The 18,840-nt window shown below is 50.9% G+C and overlaps 1 protein-coding gene across 6 annotated transcripts in view; it reads right to left on the bottom strand.

The window, feature by feature from the left end:
• Positions 1-16,439: 16,439 nt before the first annotated feature.
• Positions 16,440-18,840, bottom strand: part of CNTFR (ciliary neurotrophic factor receptor) — a 198,318-nt gene continuing 195,917 nt past the window's right edge. For 5 of the 6 annotated variants that reach the window (XM_077790348.1, XM_077790349.1, XM_021554696.3 and 2 more), the window contains 2 exons: positions 17,383-17,527; positions 16,440-16,505 (listed from right to left, as the gene is read on the bottom strand). In XM_077790348.1, coding sequence (XP_077646474.1) covers position 16,505; positions 17,383-17,527 — 146 coding nt within the window. In that variant the 3' untranslated portion in view covers positions 16,440-16,504. Of the gene's footprint in view, positions 16,506-17,381; positions 17,528-18,840 lie in introns of those variants that run through there. The other variant, XM_077790350.1, reaches the window with a different exon arrangement.

The raw sequence follows: 18,840 nt of genomic DNA on the forward strand, positions 1-18,840 counted from the left end.
TCAATTACTGAGAAACTTTTGAGAAATACCCCTTCTTCCCATTATAACAGAAGGCGAGAGCACCAGATGGTTGTCAAGATCTGGGATGATTGTGGATGCTCCATCCTTGTAAGTGTTCAAGACCAGGTGGGACAGGACTTTGAGTAACCTGCTCTAGTGGAAGATGTCCTTGCCTATGGTAGTGGGATTGAAACAATGTGATCTTTAAGGTCCCTTCCAACCCGAACCACTCTATGATTCCATGATCCTTATGCCAAGTACAGAGAAGGCTGTTCCTTTTTTGGAGGAGCCAGCACACAAGGAGATCATCTGCCCATCAGCTGCAGCTAACCTTGGTACCTGTTTGGGTTATAAAGTTGTGTGGGATTGCAACAGCTTCTCTCTGGATTTGACCTTCCCTCCTTTATGTTTTCTGGAAATATTCCCTCTCTTCAGCAAGAGTGCTCTTAGGAATGTGAAGTATTTGAGGATATGGTTGTGTGTGAATCTAAGAACATCTGCAAAGCAAATACCAGCCCTTCGCAGCATGGCATGCAGATGGCGAATCAGCATCCTCCATGCTGTGATATGCCATGGCCATTACACAGCAGCTCCTGCCCCAGCTGTTGGGTTCATGGACATCTCTCACAGCTGCCAGCTCCAGAAAACATCTGGACTTCTATAAAACCAGGTCTGGTGCTACACATAGCCTATGGATGAGTAAGCTGGTAGCAGAACTATGGGTCCATGTTTCCACTGGGCTGCTTTGGGGTCCCATGTCTTGATCCCTTTTCCCTTCTGATGAAAAAGTCCTTGACTTTCTTCATCCCCCTACTCCACTGAAGCATAAAGTACTGCTCCATCCTGCAAACCCCTCCCCTGAGGGAGTGCAAGGCAGTAGAGAAATAGGCATTTGCTACTGCCCCTGTTCTTAAGCCACAGTGTTGTCCATGCTAAAAGCTCCAAGGTGATGTACATACAAGTGGTTGATCACATGAATTAAAGCCAGAGCTACCACTCTTGTCTCAGGCTGACAGATAACATTGCTCATCCCTAGGGTTTGCCAGACGCTGTTCAGAGAACCTAAATGTGGGACAAACAGCTACTGCTGGGCAGGTATTCTTAAAATTCTGGCTGAGTGTCTGTGACTGGGGAATCCATGGCCTCCCCTGATTTCCACTTCCAGGTGATTTGCAGATCATGATGACACCCAGGATAGTTTATTCACAGCCATCTGATGCTTTCTCCCTTGAACATATTCCCATGTTGAGGGAGCATTCAGGAAAACATACTTCTGGAAGAGAGTCCCCCGAGACTGCAAGAGTCCATGGGATTTATCTCTGCAACTTATAAAAGTTTTACCACAAATCTTCTGGCCCAAGCGAGCCAAGAGCTTGCTCCATAAATTACTACCAAGCTAGGGATTAGGAGCACTAAAACAGACGTACTTCACAGCTAAAAATAAGGCACAGCACAAACTTGAAGATTTGTTCTGCCTGGAAGTTTTATTGCACCCAAACTGTATGAGATAATGTGCAAGAAAGAGCAGCTTAGCAGATCCATATGCTTTTGGACACATTCGCCTGCTCAATAGCTCTGGAACGAGGCAATGAATCCATGAAAGAAAGTGGAGTTAGACAGTGTTACCCAGTGCAGTAAAACTTTCTCCAGACAAAGAGAAAGGCTGCCCTGTCCCCTCCCAGCTCTGCTCTGGGGATGCTCTGAGGACCCTGAACTTAGTGGTATTAGGGGCTGCTGACAAAGGAGTGAACACCACCAGTGCTGGTGCCAGGTTTTGCTCTTGCTGAGCTTGTTTAGCCCATGGATGTAAACAGGCTTTGAGAAAGTATTCTCCCTTCTGCTAAGGCTTGGCTGTATCTCCAGAATTGCCCAAGTTCTCCTGGCTGGGTAACTGAGAATTAGCCCTTCAGCCTCCAACCTGCAGGCACACAAAAAAACAGTGCAAAAGTCGTAATGCAGGTAGAATTTGTAATGTAATGCAAAAATTGTAATGTCTGCAAAGTTGTTCACAGAATCCCAGAATTGCAGAAGTTTTCAGGGACCTCCAGAGCTAAACTTTGTTTAAGCAGGGCCTGCTAGAGCTGGTTGGCAAGAACCACATCCAGGAGTCTTAGAATGTGTCCAAAGATGGTAATCCACAGTCTCCTTGGTCAATCTGCTCCTGTGGCTGGTCACTTGGACAATAAAAGAACGTGTCCCATATTCTGGTTTGTGCCCACTGCTTCTTGTCCTGTCACTGGACAAGTCTCTCCGAACTTTTCATCATTGGGAGAGATGATCCAATCCCTTCATCATCTTGTGGCCCTTTGTTAGGCTCTACATTATGTCTATATCTCCCTTCTACTAGATTCCAGAACTGAATACAGGGCTCCAGCTGTTTCCTCACCACTGCTGTGCAGAGCACAGGGACCTTCTCCCTTGACCTGCTGCCAGCACTTTCTGTAATCCAACCCAGAATAAGTCTTTTTCAGAAAGAGCACACCACTGGCTAATATTCAGCTTGGTGCCACCAGGATCTCCAGCTCTTTCCATCTGAGTGGCCCCCAGCATCTATCAGCACATCAGTGCAGTGTCCATTGCTGCTCCCCAGGTGTAGGACTTTGCACTTCTCCTTGCTGAATGCCATAAAGTTGCTGTTGGCCCCTATCTCCAGCCTGTCAAGGCCCTTTAGGATGGCAGTGTGGTCCTCTGGCATTCCTGTCACTCCTGCATCAGGACCAGAGGAGGGTGAATTCCTCTTGCACGTTCCCGATCTGTACCAGGGACACCTGCAAGGAGTGGGATGGAGTATTGCGGAACGGCCACCATGCAGGAGGGATGAGGCTGGTTGGACCCCATGTGTGTAGAGTGTGGGTATGCATGAACAGTGAATCCCTCAGAGATGGAGCCATGCTGGCTCATTGCATACTGAAGATCTGTATTCTTGTCAGAGAACCTCTGGTGGCATTGACAGTTCTGGGACCAAAATCCCCACTTTAATCAGCCTTACTGGGGACCCCATGACAGAGGCAGGCTCCACAGTGTATGCCTTTGGCCAGAGCACCTTATTCTCATAAGGAGAAGCAGGGAACAGAGTGACTTAGGGACTGCCTCTGTGTATGCCCCTGCCTCCTCTGCCACCTGTGTCTTACTTTGCATCCCTTTAATGTCGCTAGGGCTGAGCTTTTCCAGCAACAAATCAGAGGGGACAGCAGACACGTGGCTGAGACCCCAGTGCTGTAGTGAGGGTCAGGCCAGGCTTTTTAATATCTGAAGCCATGATTGCAGCAGCTTTTGAGAAGTCCTGAACATGCCCTGACAGGAGTCAACTGTCTCAGAAAGAGTTTGGGATGTGAACCTGGGCACAGGGGAAGGCAAACACTGAGGCAGCCAGGGGGTACGAGAGTTTAATTGAGCTGGAAATCACAGCTGCTTGGTTAACCTGTCCTTTGTCACCCTGATTTTTTAAGATTTTCTAAAGCCTTCTGAGTTTACATTCTTGTAGCAAAATTTCTCACACACTTTCTGTAAATAACTTATTGATTTTGCATTCCTTCATAGAGGCAGAGAAATTTGATGGACTGGTAGTTTATCCAGTGTTGTTGGAGAGGTGGCACTTTCACCCTCCAATCTGCTGTCACATTTGGAAAACTATAAATGCTGGAGTCAGAAAATAAACTTGCTTTTTTTTACCTTTACAGTAGCAGCGGCTTGCGTCTTGCTTTCTCGTGTCCTGTAGTGACACTTGTCTATGACAGAGACAGCCTTCTCCTGCCACCCTGCTGAATGTGACAAGAGTGCTAGCAGCTTTGCTGGAATGAACCACAGCTCAGGAAATGTGGTACTGTTGGACTTCAGCTAGGGCGGTGCTGCCCCTCGGTGTGAAGGAGTCCAAGCACTGATCTGTGGTTGTACCTTCGGTCACACCAACAGGACACAAACATGCACCTGGTGCACAACCCCACGTGCATCCTTGTCATACATCTGTATGCCTCGTGCTGAAGGGCAGAAGAATAGGATGAGCCCCCTGCTTTTCAAACTGTCTGTGTGCATGTGCAGGAGTGGAGAGAGGCAGAAAAGGCTTTCCTGGGAGAAATGTAGCAGTAAATGACATTACAAGCCAGCTCCCCTCAAGAAAGCTGCCAAGTATCCTGTCAGCTCCTGGAGGCTCCTCCTGTGTGAAAACCCAGCAAGCAGCAGAAGGAAGACAGGTCTCCTACTCTCCTACTACTGACCCACAGACTGCCACTGTAGCCCAGTCCCACAGCAGCACTCAAGCAGCTGCACAGACCCTTCTGTTGGCTACAGCATTTGCTGATGCTCCGGGGATCTGCAGCCTCAGGTGTGCCCAGGTGTTCTTCAGGGCCACCAGGAAAGGGCCAGCCCTGGGAGCATACCCCGCACTGAGACCAAGCTGTGGCGCACAGTGAAGCCATCTGTTTCCATCCTGCAGCTGCTGTCCTTCCCATTGCAATTTACTTGGCCTTCTATAATTTATTCATCCCAGGATGCAGCTTGTACATCTGCAGTATCATTACTAGAGACGCCATTAGCTTTAAAATTTTATAAACCTCGGTGCAGGTGATAAGTTGAAAAGTTAAAGAGGGTAATTGTGGCAGGAAAACAGGGGTATTTGCTCAGTGTTCATCTCACACCAGAGATGCAGGCTCTGGGGGGGGCTTTGGAGGGAGATCAGCAGACTGGTGTGAGCGAGTGAACTGCTGCCAGCTCCCAGTCAGCTCACCCAAATGTGAGCCTATCCCTGCTGGATCCATGCACTGGGCAAGGGACCTAGAGGCATGTCCACATGTTTCTCCCTCTTGGCTTCTCAGCTGCACAATTTCTTTGGGTCAGTGATGAGAGGGGCTGCACAACCAGGTGTTTGCATCTGGACGTGTTGCTCATACTTCTGTGACAGACTTGACAAGGGACTGGCAAGGGTTAGGGCAATCCTGAATCATCTGCCTGCTCTCTGTTGGTCTGGATGCTTCAGGACTCTCCAGGGAGCTGGGAGAGTCTCTACCATGTGGATACTTACCACTCAGAGCATGCCTGAGTCTCCCAAGCTGCATGTCCTGCCTCTCTGCTTCCTGACTGGTTCATGTGCCCTCAGGTGCACTGAAATTGAGTCATACTGGGCAGTTTTCCTAGAAAGTTTCCATGGCCAGGGCACAAGAATGCACCAAAGGTCTGGCAGGGAAGTAGGCATAGGAGCCTTCACTGGAGCCCTTCACCCTTTGCTATGAATTAAGAGCATCCAGCTGGCAGCTGGAGGTCTCTGACAGCTGAGCTAGGGGGATAAATTCCCTCTCCCCAAGGCCAAGGGAGATATGTGTACAAGGATGATTTACAGGCTGCTTGTAGGGAGTGATGAGCTGGAAGGCTGTGGGGAGCAGGGTCAGTGCCAAGCAGGGTGGGGCATGGAGGAGTTTGAGGGGTGGTGGGAGGGAGTGAGGGATAGCTGAGACCAGGGAGGGAATGGAGGAGACAAGGTCCCAAAGATGTTCCTCTGTCTGCAGACAGCTTTCTCTCTCCATGCTACAGGTGAGAACATCCCAAATCCCCCCTCCCACCCTGGCGTACCTGCAGCTTTGCTCAGTTTCCTGCAGCCTGAGGACTAGAACACTGCTGTCTGTCCCCAGGGTATGATCAAGGCACAGGCAGCTCTGAGTGCTGGGGACAAGGTTGCTCTTGGGTGTTGCTGGCATGAGTCAATCTCATCTTGTACAGGTTTTCATGCTGGCTAATGAAAGCAGCCTGTAGCTGAGTAATTTGACTGCCACCTGTCCTTTCTGTGACCCTCATCAGTGCCTCATACACAGCATCACTCTGTGTCCTGTGTGTCACTGTCCTGCAGGGTGAGTTAATCACACACTGAGCAACTTCATTATCCAAGCCCTGAGCCCTCACCTGAGCTTTCCAGCAGTTGGTGACAGTCCTGGTTCAAGCTTCAGGAGGCATTTCCCCCTCCATTCTGTAATCATCTTGTGCCTCCTTCCATAGCTATATTTCCCAGGATGCTCCAGCACCTAGTGTGAAAAGATTCAGGATCTGAATGCTCTCAGCAGAAGGGAATTCACAAACCCTTGAGCAAGAAGAGGGGAATGAAGACTGGGGAAGTCTGGAAGACACATCAACCCAACTGAGACTGACTAGTTTCCAGCTTGTCCTGCTCTCCTGCCATAGTCAGAATGCCTTTTTCTACTCCCACACACACATTAGTTTTGCTGGTGTCCATCCCTCTTCACTGTGACTTTCTATCTCTGCTTTACTGTGGGAAATTAGCTTGAGATAGAACTGAGAAGCCTCAAACAGCTTTAAGTAGGGGGAAAGGCTCATTCTGCTGCCTGCCTTAGGTAGCCATAATCTGCTAGGTGATTTTGCCCCAAGGCAGAGTTCCCATTAGCATTTTGGGGCAATGTGCCATGGGCTGTAATCATCATCATTCCCACATTCACAGACCTTACACTGTTGATACCAGAACAGCTCAGCCTTAAGACAGGTCTTACTCTGCTGCATGGTTCACAGCAAGGACCTTTTCCTGGTTTTCCCCACAAAGTTTTAGCTCCCTGGGAATAGACAGTGAACTCCTAGCAAGGCCTGGTCATCTTCTGCAGAGAGTAGTCCTCTTAAGGACTTTACAACCCTCAGTAGCATGGATGACCCTGGACTCGAATCCATCCTAGGAAATTATGACAAAAATACACACCCCTCACAGCAATTTCTTCTGGAATGTGAAGACCAAGCAAGACCACACTCAATAGCCAATTTTGGCAGCCAAAGCAGGCTCCTTGCTCTTCTGCTGCATTGGCTTCCTTCCCCACATGCTGCTCCGCTTCCATCCTCTCGTACACCAGGATGAAGTCTTCTCTAACTGTTCCTGACTTCAGCATGCTGCCAGATAAACAATGTGGAAATTAGTGGAGACAAGTAAATAATTTGTAAACAATCATTTATTCATTACTTTCCCCTCCTTTCCCTGTGCAAGCAGATTGCGTGGTGCCTCAGAAGCACTCGCAGTTTGGAGTGAATTCTCTTGTAAGGCATTTCCCACTCTCCATGAATAACTTATGAACAGATCAGAGTGAATATTAAGGGCCTGGAAATCCAGAGATTGGGCTGAGCTGAGCTGAGCTGAGTGAGTACCACTTGAGCTCCTCCAAAAGACAAGATATCTAACAAAACAGCACTAAGTGGATTCACTGTGCTGTAATTAAAGGGTATGCACATCTGTTAGTCAATGGGCTGCCTGTCAGGTAGGGTAAGGTAGCCATGCAGCAGGGGATGGCATGCCTGAGAGATGTAGCCTGTGATTGGGATACCAAGCCTTTGCATTTACCCTTGGGGTTGATTCATATTGTAGAGTGCTTCTACTGAGCTGCTGATGAGAGACAAACATTGGCCTAACCAGCTGGACTGGGTTCATGCAAGAGGTTCACAAAAAAAATTCTGAATAGCTTCACACGTCTACCAGGCATTGGTAGAAGGCACACATAGAGGGCTTATGCCCCAAAACAACAGAGAGCATAAGGATGTGCTGACTTCAAAGAGTCCAAAATTAAACTTGTACATGGCTTCAGTCAGGTGCTCTGTGATGGGCATTTATCCACCTTTGAGCTCAACCACCTGCTTTGTGGTTTTATTTTTTCTTTTTTTGAAAGATGATTATAATTCACTCAGAGAAAGATTCCCAACCCCCTGTCTAGCTCCTAAGGCAAGGATTCAGATCAGTGCTACATGAAATGGGGGGGTGGGCTGTGAGCTGTAATCCCTTTTGCTCTTGCAGAGGTCGCTGTCAGCCCTGCATATGATGTTCCCCATGTCCCAGGCCCAGCAGGACCTACTGCCCAGGGTGGTGCTTGTAGAACTGAGGGCTGTGTTGATGCCAGGTACCTTTCCCAGTGTAGGCCTCAAGCATCTCCCAATGTTGCAGGAGGTCAGGAGTCCCCGTGGCTGGGGACATCACCAGTATCCTCTCTTGAGGCCTTTGGCACAGCATCTTTCAAGTCACCATGGCTGAGACATCAGGCCTAATAGGGACCTAATAGGTGATCGATCTCCTTTTGCCTTCATTACAGTAACTAGGAAGTCCTAGATAAAATTTAAACTGGGGTGAATGTGAGCCACTAAGCTATGGATTCATGTCCTAAACACCTGGAGTACCCAGGGGATGCTGTGAGTACCCCCACAATGCCACGGGTCTCCTCTGGACATCCTGCAGCACATCTGCTGGCATGGTGCAAGTCTTCCTGCACCCCCGAGCTTTGCCATGGCAGGCTGTGTGCAGGCAGCCCTACCAAGAGCACCTCCAGAGCAATGCAAGGAGCTCCAGAGCAGGCAAGGGTACCATTGCCTGTGCTGGGATGGACCCAAAGCAGCACACAGCTTGAGGCCAGCCTCATCTCCCCCTTGCCGGATCCCCCATGCATCTGTAGTCCTTTCCGCTCCCCGGCAGCCTCATGCACCTGCACTCCTAGGCAGAATGGGATATATCCTGCCCCAGGCGCTCAGTGCAAGAGGTCAGCCCTCATAAACCTCTCCGGCACTGGAGCCCAGGCCAGCTGCCTTGCTTGCACCCATAGGGAGAGCCTCTGCACCCTGGGAGAGTTTTCCATCCATCATTCCCCAGGTCAGCACCCACCCTGCTGGGTCCAGGGCATGGCATGGTGGCACATGGCAAGGATGGGGCCGTGTGCTCCTGGCCCCCAGCTCCCCTCCCTGCACCAAGCACTTTGGGTAACCCCTGGTACGTGGGAGGCAGCATGAAGTCATTCTGGTCCTCCAGTAAACCGCCCCCCCCGCAGCTGTCTGGAGCCAGTGCAGATTGTGGGACGTGTCTGGTGACTGACGAGGCCTCAAGTCCACATTTGTGAGAGATGATATTGAGAGTTTTAATATTTTCATGACTGAGGGGTCAGGGGGAGGCAGGGATTCCCAGGGTGGCTTAGAGGGGAGGCGGCAGTACGTGCATGTGCATGTGTGAAACACGTTTCATCCTACAGACCCCCAGCTGCAGGAGTCCTGCACAGATAAAACCAGCATCACATCACCTCCGAGCAGCAGGGACCAGCTGGGGAGGAGGTTGGACAATGGCAGCTAACAGGGATGTGTCAGCAGGGCTCAGTGTTGGCTCTTGGCTTAAACCCTCTGCTCAGTCCCTCCTGCATGTCACCAAGGTCCTCTATGGGCCTTGCCCATGGGGTTACTCCAGCCTTGGGCCCTTCATCAGTAGATGAGCTCCTGGGAATCTTTTTGTAGCTAGTCTCCTCCTTCCCCACTGGTGAGACCACTTGATGGAGTGCCTCCATGTGATTGCTCCACCATCCAGAGTCTGGTGAGATGCTGTGGCCACTTTCAAACCCTACTGATGCTCCTGGAGAAGCTGCTCTCCTGCCTGCAGTCTTATGGACAGCATTTGGTGCATGCTGGTGGTTTCTGCAGGAAAATCCTTTCTGCAAACTGCTCTGCCCTGCTTTAATCCCAGCTAACCTACATTAAACGTCACCACACCATAGAGGGGGAGGTCAGAGTCACCAGTGTTTTCCAACTGTCCAGGAAATTGCCTGGTCTTTCATGAGGCAAGAGGAAGGCAAAAAGTGAGCCCAGGTGAAGCCATGATGCCTGCTCCCAAGTGCACTGTCTTGGATAGGATCCTACTGGGAAAGGACCTGGAGCAACTTCTTGGCCAGGAAATCTTAGAAGAAGGCACTTGCCTGCTGCACACCCAGGGTCAGTGTCTGAACGTGTTCCCACAGCTACCTCAAGTGGGGATCTGGAAAAGGTGGGGATCTGGCAGCCATAAGCCATCAATGTCCCATGGCCAAGGTGACCACCAAGGTCAAACACTGCCATCCATGGCTGCAGGGTGGTGCCTGGCTCTTTCAGTGGAAAGATCCTGTCCCCACTTCCCATAGAGAGTGGGGATGGAGGAACCTCTCCTTGAACTGGCCAGAGTGCCTGCATGCAGTGACTCTCACCCGGAAAGGAGGAGGGGGGCCGAGGCCTCTTTGTAACCCAATCTCGTCTGCATGGGCCCCTTTGTTGTTATTACATTTATTTATTGATCCCCCTTGGGAAAACCTTAGCGGTGCTGGACTTGCTGGGGCTTTATTAATGGGGCTAGAGAGAGAGGGGAGGGAAGGGGGGCCGACCAGAGCACTCGGACCATCTGTTCCCACCAAAGGGATGGAGCAACAATAGCCATGTTTATAAAACTTCTCTGCAAGTCATTGTGTTTGTGAAAGGAGAGCTTCCACATCAAAGGCCATTTCCGCTCCCACTACTCAGGGGCCCCTCCATCTTCCAGCATTCTGCAGGGATCGCCCTGTCCTGGTCCCTTCTCCTCCCAGCCCTGGACACATGGTGAGGTGATAGTGGCATCACCCACAGAGGGACCACCATGACTGTGCACACCCATGCTAAATCGAGTGTTCATCACCTGCCCATATCTGCTGTTCCAGGAGGCCTTTCTAAGGAGGGGTTTCTCCTGGAAGCAATAAAACTATCATAAGGCATTGGATAGTGATTGCCAAGCACTGGTGTTGGGAGCAACAATATGGCCAGTACGGGAGATCTGTCTCCTGGATGGTTTCTTTCAGTCCACTGAAACAGCAGTATTCACGAAGTTGCTTTGGTTTTCCTCAAATTTCATATATGGGAAAAAAAGAAAGAGGAAAAAAACCCAAAAAAAGGGAAAGGACTGGGGTTTGGCCACGTCAAAGCTGGCTGATGGGGTCCTTAATAATGAAACAACTGTGTTTGGCTTTGCTTGAGGCTTGTATTAGATTATCTGTTACAATCAGACATAAAATAAAGACCATTAAACAGCTATGAAATATTTTGACTGAACCAGTATGTTGTTTTTTTCTTCCCAAACTGATCTTGATGGACAAGATGAGGGTTTAGTTCTGGCTCAGATCAAAGCCAAATGCCTTCCTGAAGACTTGGAGCTGTCAGCCATATCCTGACCACAACCCAATCCTGCAGTTGGGGACAGGCTGCTCTGGGGTAAATTTGCAGGCTGGAGGTTTGGGACATATCCAGGCTGTCATACACCCACAGCATGGCTCTGAATGATGGCGTGTCACCTCCTGGGACTGCATCTCCTTCTCCATGTTGGTGCTTTATAGCTCCATGGGGTAATTCACACCTGAGCTGGTGACTCTGCTGGGGTTTGTGACCACTGGGTGTGAGAAACAGAGAAACTCCCTAGAGATGTAGAATTACCTCAGTCCAGCTTTGAATAAAACTGAGACTTCTGGAAGATGCTGCCAGCCTCCAAGTGAAGGGCTTATCTCTGCACCATGTGTTTGTGCAGGGACCTGATTTCCAGCTGGCAGGACAGGCATCCTGACAGCAGGCTAGTGGTTGGGCAGGGTTCAGGCTGTCTCACACCTTTCAACCATCCCTTCCACCATGGAAAGGGGAAACCTTCCCAGAGACTGTATGACGCCTTCTCAGGAAGCAGTCCAAGTCCCTGTTGGCTGTGTCCCCTTGGCCAGGCTGCTGGAGGAGACCTGAGCATGGTCCCTGATTGCTTTTGGCAGGGTGTAGGGAGCATGCTGCTCTCTCCCAGCACTTAGCAGCTTCCCTGGGAACCATGCAGGAAAGGAGGAGAGGAGCCCAGACTTGTGGGAGACACTTTTCATTTCATGCCTAAGCCACTACTCCACTGCTCAGCCACATGGCTCCATTAAGTCCCGTTCTGGCTGTCTTCTTTCCATCAATCACTCAGTCTCCACGAGCAGCCCAGACACCGGATCTGGGTTATAAATAAGACAATCAATCAGTGATGCTATTAGATAAACAGAGTGGCAGAAGCCAAATTAATGCTTGGCTTTTTCTTGAAAGGGAGGAAAAAAAGAGTCAATTGCTTATTAGAGGACTCTGGTGTGGTCTGGTCTCCACACTGCAGCTGAGCCGGGCGGGCTGTGCTTGGCTGGTGTGTCTGTGTGTAGGGAGGTTTGGGATGCTGTGAGCAGATAATCCATGTGGGTCACCCTGGCCAGAGCAGGGAGGGGGCTGGGGTAGAGTGGAGGTGAGCTGGGAGGTTGTAGCACTGGGGCAGTGATGAGAGATGGGAAAACAGTGGTGGGAGCTTCCATCTGGGCAATGGGGAGGTTTCAGGGTGGGTTTAGTGGGGAGGGAGGGCATGAGGCTGCAGGCAGAAGAGTTTGGGGACCAGGGATTCAATTTCAGGACAGACATTAAGCCAGTCAGGATAGACACAAGGAAGAAAAGTCTCGCTGCTTGGAGGCCTTTCAAACAACAGGCAGTCTCTTCTGGAGGTGAATCAAGTCCTTGTCTGGAGTCACCAATGAATAAGATGGTCCAAGAGTGTCATTTGTGGTTTGCTGTGATGATCTGTCACCTCTTGTTACTACAAACCTCTACCCTACAGGATTGTGAGGATGCCCAAGGCTGTTTTTACCTCCAAGGTCTGCACCTGCAGCTCCATCTGCTTCTCTGTGGGCTCATTCCTGCACCAAAGATGTCAGAGAAGAGGCTTTCCTCATGGTGGGACAAGTTGCCTGAGCTGCTACTCCTGCCACTGGGGAAGAAAGCCCTAGGAGGAAGGCTATAATCTGCCAGAGACATCCAGTGTAAAGGAGACATAAGCTCTGTACAGGAAACATCAGTTTTTTCTGAATGAATACCCTGTGCTTTGGGCTGGGCTCTTGTATTTGCTGGACTTGACACTACTGCAAGTTGAGGACTGGGAGAGTCTGGGCTTCTCCAAGTCAAACTGGCTGTTTACAATCTCATCCCTCACAGATGCTGCTCTTTACTCTTTCATCCCAGGGACTGCCTTTTCACCAGCTCCTGCTGCTTTCACCTCCACCTGACACTTCTCCCACTTGTTGTGATGCAGGAAGGGTATCTTCCCCTGGAGGACCGGATCTACCACTGTGCAAATAAAGCAGCAGCTCTCCTCTGCCAACTGGCTCAAATATCCCACCTGGCATTTCCACCCAACCCAGCAAGCTCTCAGCTCAGGTCTGGCAGTGCAGCTATGGGTGTGCTTTCTCAACAGCTGAGCCTGCTTTCATTCCCCATTCTCACCTCTGACTGTGCCAGACTGAAGCTCTGCCAGAGATGAAATGCACAAGACAGTACCACTGCTCCTCCTTCATCCACCTAAGCAGGTCACCCCATCACAGGCTGCACAACACATTCCTGACAGCCTAATTTGGGATAGATAAACAGGTTGTTATCTTTTGGGAGATCTAAGCTCATGAGAGGGCTGGCTATGGGAGTAGCTAGACTTTCTGACTATTTGGTCAGGGAGAATGAGGCCTCTGCTAGCACCCACTTAAGGGAAGGTTGCAGGAGGTGCAGTCATTCAGTCCATTCCACTGTCCAGCCCCTTGCTCAAGCATGGGGGGTTTCTGCTTCCTCCAAGGCTTCAAGTCCAGGAAATAGCTCCTGCTTTCCAGTCACACTTCTGATCCCTCTTGCAGAGCTTGGGGAGCTCTGTGCAAGGCTGCTCTCACATCAGCAACAGCCCAAAACAACACCTAATGTGGGATTTACTGCCACATATGTGCTGGGAAGATGCAGGGACCCATTGCACCCGGGTGATGTATTGGATTTCAGGTTACGTGATGCACAGGTTTCTCTGAGCATTGTAATTCCCTCTTTCTTCCTGTATGGATTTATACTCCTAAGTGGATGGATTTTCTGCTTGGCAGGGATGCTCCCCTGGGATCTTCCCCAGTTTGAAACATCTCTGCACATCTGTACATAATATTCCTGGGGCACTTAATGAGTGGGCTTTTACGACACCCCTTGCTTTATAGACTGCTGCTTAACATGGCCAGGAACCACGGAGGGGCTGACAAATGGCATCCCAGAGCTGGCAGAAAGCCGAGTACCAACTCCAGGTGCTGGATGATGCCTGGGGCTTTGTGTGAAAGCCACTGCTCTCAGGTGGCTTCTCACATAGCTGCCCTGAGCAGTGGAAGCAACAATCCCTTGGTCCCTGAAACAGCTTGAGAGGGACAAGTTTCTTCTGTTTAACAACCTGAGACAGCATGCCTCTAGACCAGCTATGGAAATCCTGGGAGGAGATGAAGGTGGTCTGTCTGTCTAGGATGATTCTGCCTAGCAAGGGCTGTGCCTGACATTTTTATCTCTGCTAAAAGCTGTCCCTTTCCCCTGCCCCAAAGAGCCATCTGCTATGGTAGATTACCCCAGCTTTTAGCACTGTGAATCCATAATTAGTGCATAATTAATTACCAGATGTTTTTAACACTAATGAAACATTAATAAATGATGGAGGCATGTTGTCTGGTAATGGAACATTAACCAGTGAACCAAGTCAGCACTGCCGCCAGCATGACCAAGCCAGAGACAGGTCTGCATCTGACTGAGCTCTTCCCTAAATAAAGCTCTGACATTGTTCAAATCACAGCAAGTGCTTGGTGGGAGCAAGTGACCAGCTTGGTGCTGCCCTTAGGCTTTGCAGAGCCAAGGCTGTGCCTCCTTGATCTCGGTCCTTCCATCCTTCCTTCCACCCACTCACCCATCCATCGTGATGGACACTCATGTGTCCATCCAGGCAGCCAGCCAGCCACACATCTCCCTGCTGTAGAGACTTAGTTGGGGCACCAGAGAGGTAATTTTCTAAAAAGTGGAGTTTTCCCACTGGGCATTGATTGATAGCACCCCTGCTCCAGGTGGTGCTCACAAGCAAGGCACATGGGGAAAGGACAGACTCCAGCAATGTGCTTTGCTGCATCCATTGGCCCCACACTGGGTCCCTGTGAGCCCTGCCCTGACAGAAGTTTAATTCAGAGCATCTGGGCCAGTGACATTTTCCTAACATGAAATTATTAATCAGACATGGGAAGTGCATTAGTTGTGACTACACAGCCTCCAGGCTGCAGTGGGGCACAGGCAGATTTCTATCCTCCTGCCTGCCTGAGAGATGTCAGGGTGCAGCCAGAGCTTGGGGACACATGGGACCCTCCACGGCCCGTGCATGGGGAGATGTGGCACTTCCCCATCGCAACACAGGTGTCATATGGGGTGGTGACAGCCATCTCCTTTCCCTCACCAGGAGTGTCCAGGCTGGGCATCCCCCGTGCACCTTCTCAGGATGCCCTGAAGGCCAGCTTTTGGGTCTCCCACCCCTCTGGGAGGATGGTGCTATGGTCTCAAATGCCAGAGCAGGCTCCAGGGTGTGTGTGTGTCCACTCGATGTTGTTCTCATGTCTTCCCCAACTCAGCCAGCACCATGCAAGGAAGAAGGCAGCCAAAACCCCCCTCTCCAGATGGTAGGGAAATGACACCCGGAGCCGCCAGTCAACATGAAATGAACATTTAATGAAGACAGTCTCTCCTGGTGTGTGTGTGTGTGTGTGTGTGTGTGTGTGTGTGTGTGTGTGTGCGCGCATGTGTGCGTTGTCTCTGTGAGCTTAGTTTTATCCCCTCTATTACTTTTTTTTATTATTTTTCTTTTTTTTATATATATACATCTATAAAAAATTCAAATACAGCATGTCAACAGTGGGAATACTAGGACGTATGGTATTAAATACTGCGCTTGGGTCCAAGCAGGGCCAAGAGGAGGTGTCTTTACAAAACAGGACTTCGGGCAGGACGGGGAGGAGAGCAGAGCAGGCATGGGGACAGCTGGGGACAGCCAGGGACAGCAGGGGACAGCGGGGCACAGGTCTGCAGGGCTCCAGCTCTAAAGGCAACAGCAGAGCTATTCTGCTTTTGTTGGAGAATGAGACAAAGACATCAATGAGGATGATTCCCTGTATCCAACATGGTTAAAAGTTTGGGGGTGATGTTGGGTCGGGGTTGGGGATGGCGAAGGCTCCTGCAGGGTGCTGTGGAGGGGAGGTGGAGGGACAACTCTCCTAGGTGCTCAGCAAGGAGCAGGGGGGTTTTACTGGTGTTTCAATTCTTTTTTTTTGTTCCATTAAAACCCCACCAGCTCCCTGCTCCCCATCGCACTTGTGAAAGCCACCAGTTCCCCCATCCACCACCCCCTCGGAGGGGACCAAGATATGCCCCGCCCCGATCCGTGCACCCCTCCAGCTTCGCCACATGGTCAAGAGCTCAGGGGAGCGAGTCCAGTCCTTGGGTGACCCCCTTCTGCCATGAGGGGGTACACAGCTTGGAGCATCATTCCCCTCACCACCCCCCCGTTTTCATATCCCCTTTTCTCGGTGCGCGGCCGCGCAGGCGGCGGGCACGTCTTTGGCGTGGGGGGGTTCAGCTGTATGAGTGGGGCCCCCAGCTGCGCGCGGGGCCCGGGCTCGCTTCACTTGGCTGAGGAAAGGGGCACGGAGATGGGGCTCCTCGCTCCGGGCTGGGAGAGGATCTTGCGGCTCCCCGGGGGACGGCAGCAGCTCTGTCCTCCTCCGAAGTGGCGGTGAGAAGCGTGATACGTCCTCAACGTGTGCAAAATCGAAGAGCTAAGAGACTCAACCCGGGAGCGGGGCGGCGGGCGGCGGGCGGCGGGCGGTGGGGAGGTGTCTGCGCTGGGCTGTGGTGGATGGACAGATGGAGATCTGCAAGCGGGGAGCAAAGGGTCACCGTGTCGCTCCAAACTCAGCTCTGCTCAGTCACCGCTGGGACACACCCAGCAGAATTTCCACAGGGGAAATTCACTCAGGTACCCAAACACATCATTTCCACCTCCTCCTCCCCAGCCTAGGCCATGCCCACCCTCCCCTGGCTGCATGCCACCACCTCTCCTGGTGTCACACATGAGATGACACTGTCAGAGGGGAGCAAAGAACCCCGTGCCCACAAGGGGCTTATCTGTGGGCACCAAAGGATGGGTGGCTTGTCCTTTATCTCCCAAAAGGGATACATGTGGCTGCTTCCAGGATCCATCCCCGGCCTTGGGCAATATGGGGACAGTAAAAGGGCATTTGGGTATGACACCCATGAGGCAGCAGCCTTGGTCTGTAGAGGAGAGGGTTGTTTCATGGCTCTCCAGGCTGCCAAGTCCATCCTAAGCTAAATTAAGGACATTTTTGAGATGTAATCTGAATTTTTTTCATCTCGGACAATTTTTCTTTCATCATTAAGCAAAGGCCTTAGATTTCCATTTGTTTTCTTTGCCTCATAAAAACATCAGCATAGAGGATGAGAGAGGGCTGCTAAGGACGAGGCATCAAAGAGTGACCACTTTGCCAACTTTGCTTGAAAAGCCATTTTTGAGACCTCTAGCCCAATATCCATCTGGAAAAGCAGTCAGGCTTGGTGCATTTACAAAACTACAAGAAAAACCCACAGGACTTGTTCTCAATGCCCTTCACCCACAGTCCAGCCAGAGCAGCCCCTTCCCAACCACATTAGAACCCTGAGGGTCCCCATATCCCTGCCCCATCCCAGCACCCACCTCCTGTCTCTTATATCTCAGATTTGGGAGATACTCACTAAATAAAGAAGACACTATAGGCAGCCACAACCAGTCCAGCTGTCCAACACACTGCCATAGCTCCACTGCCCACCACAGCCCCCTTGTCACAGATCTTAGTTGTGGGTGGTGCCATGAAAGAGGAGGTGCTAGCGCTTGTTGTCTCTGCAAGAAAGGAGAGTGGATGGTGAGGGGAGCTGGGATACCCTGGGATTCATTCCATATGAGCAGCCCTGATCTTCTGCTGGTGTGGATAGGACCTGGCCCCAAATTGCCCTTTTCAGTGCTATGCCACACTGGGGCTGAGTTAGAGGGCAGGGATGATTCAAGGGATGGTGTGATCCACAAGACTTTCCTGGCTGTGACAGTGGATCTACTGCTTGGAGATGTTTCTGCCATTAGGCAGAGCTGGGCATTCTTCTCATCCCATCCTGACCAGCTGAGCCACTCTATGCACCAGCTCTGTGGGAATTTTAGCTAAGAAGTCACAGTGAGCCACCAGTGCTCAGCTGAGAACATCCCTCGTCCACAGAACATGCCACACACAGCAGGTTGCATCTGCTGGGCTGGCTCACAAGGTTTTTCCTGCTTTGTTCTGAACCAGATGGATTGTCTATGCCTGCAGAGGGCTGCAGGGTTGCAGGGAGTGCTTGGATGAGCAGTCAGGCAGGGGCAACTTTGGCCACATACAGCTGGCCCCAGCATGTCCCTGGCCAGACAATCTCAGCTGATGTCTGGGGACCAGAGAGGCTATCTCAGCATCTTTCAGACTCCACTGAGGTGTCACAGCGTTGGAGCTGGGGTGTCCCGCATCAGCCCTGCCTGGCAGCACCAGGCTGCGTGTGCAGGGATGCGTGTGCAAGGAATACATGTGAGGGACACATGTGTGCCTGCACAGGGAGCGGGCAGGTGACACTGGGAGGGGTATTCGCATTTAGCATATGGCAAGTGGGAATAGAAGCAAAACCAAAATGTGGACAGTAGCACTGCTGCATGGTGTTCCTGCACTCCTTGTAGAGGTTTATCCACCTGGGAATGGTGGCAGGGCTGTGAATCCCTGCTGCTGCCTGAATATCCAGGTGCTCTACCAGGTGCTGTTTTAAAAAAGGAGGGGGTGGTTTCTCTGCATAGGAGTCAAGGAAACCAGTGCAGGGTCTGCTCCATCCTTTCTGGGAAACAGAAGGCTGATAATACCCATTTGGACACAGTCCCAGCTTTTTCCTAGAAACAGACTTGTCAACTTGGTGGCTTTTATTTTGAACTGGTGTCCCTTTGAGCTATTGTGAGGGATCAGAGATGTGGAGTGGGTAGGACTGGAGAGGGGAAGGAGGGCTGGAGCAAGACATAACTCCAGGGAACAACAACTACCACAATCACAACCACAACAACAACAACAACAACAACAACAACAACAACAACAACAACTACGATGGCCAGCCTCATTGACCTGGCCCAAGTATCCTGGTAAGAAGGATGGT

Source organism: Lonchura striata, chromosome Z (assembly GCF_046129695.1).
Source record: "Lonchura striata isolate bLonStr1 chromosome Z, bLonStr1.mat, whole genome shotgun sequence".
NCBI classification, from domain to species: Eukaryota; Metazoa; Chordata; class Aves; order Passeriformes; family Estrildidae; genus Lonchura; species Lonchura striata.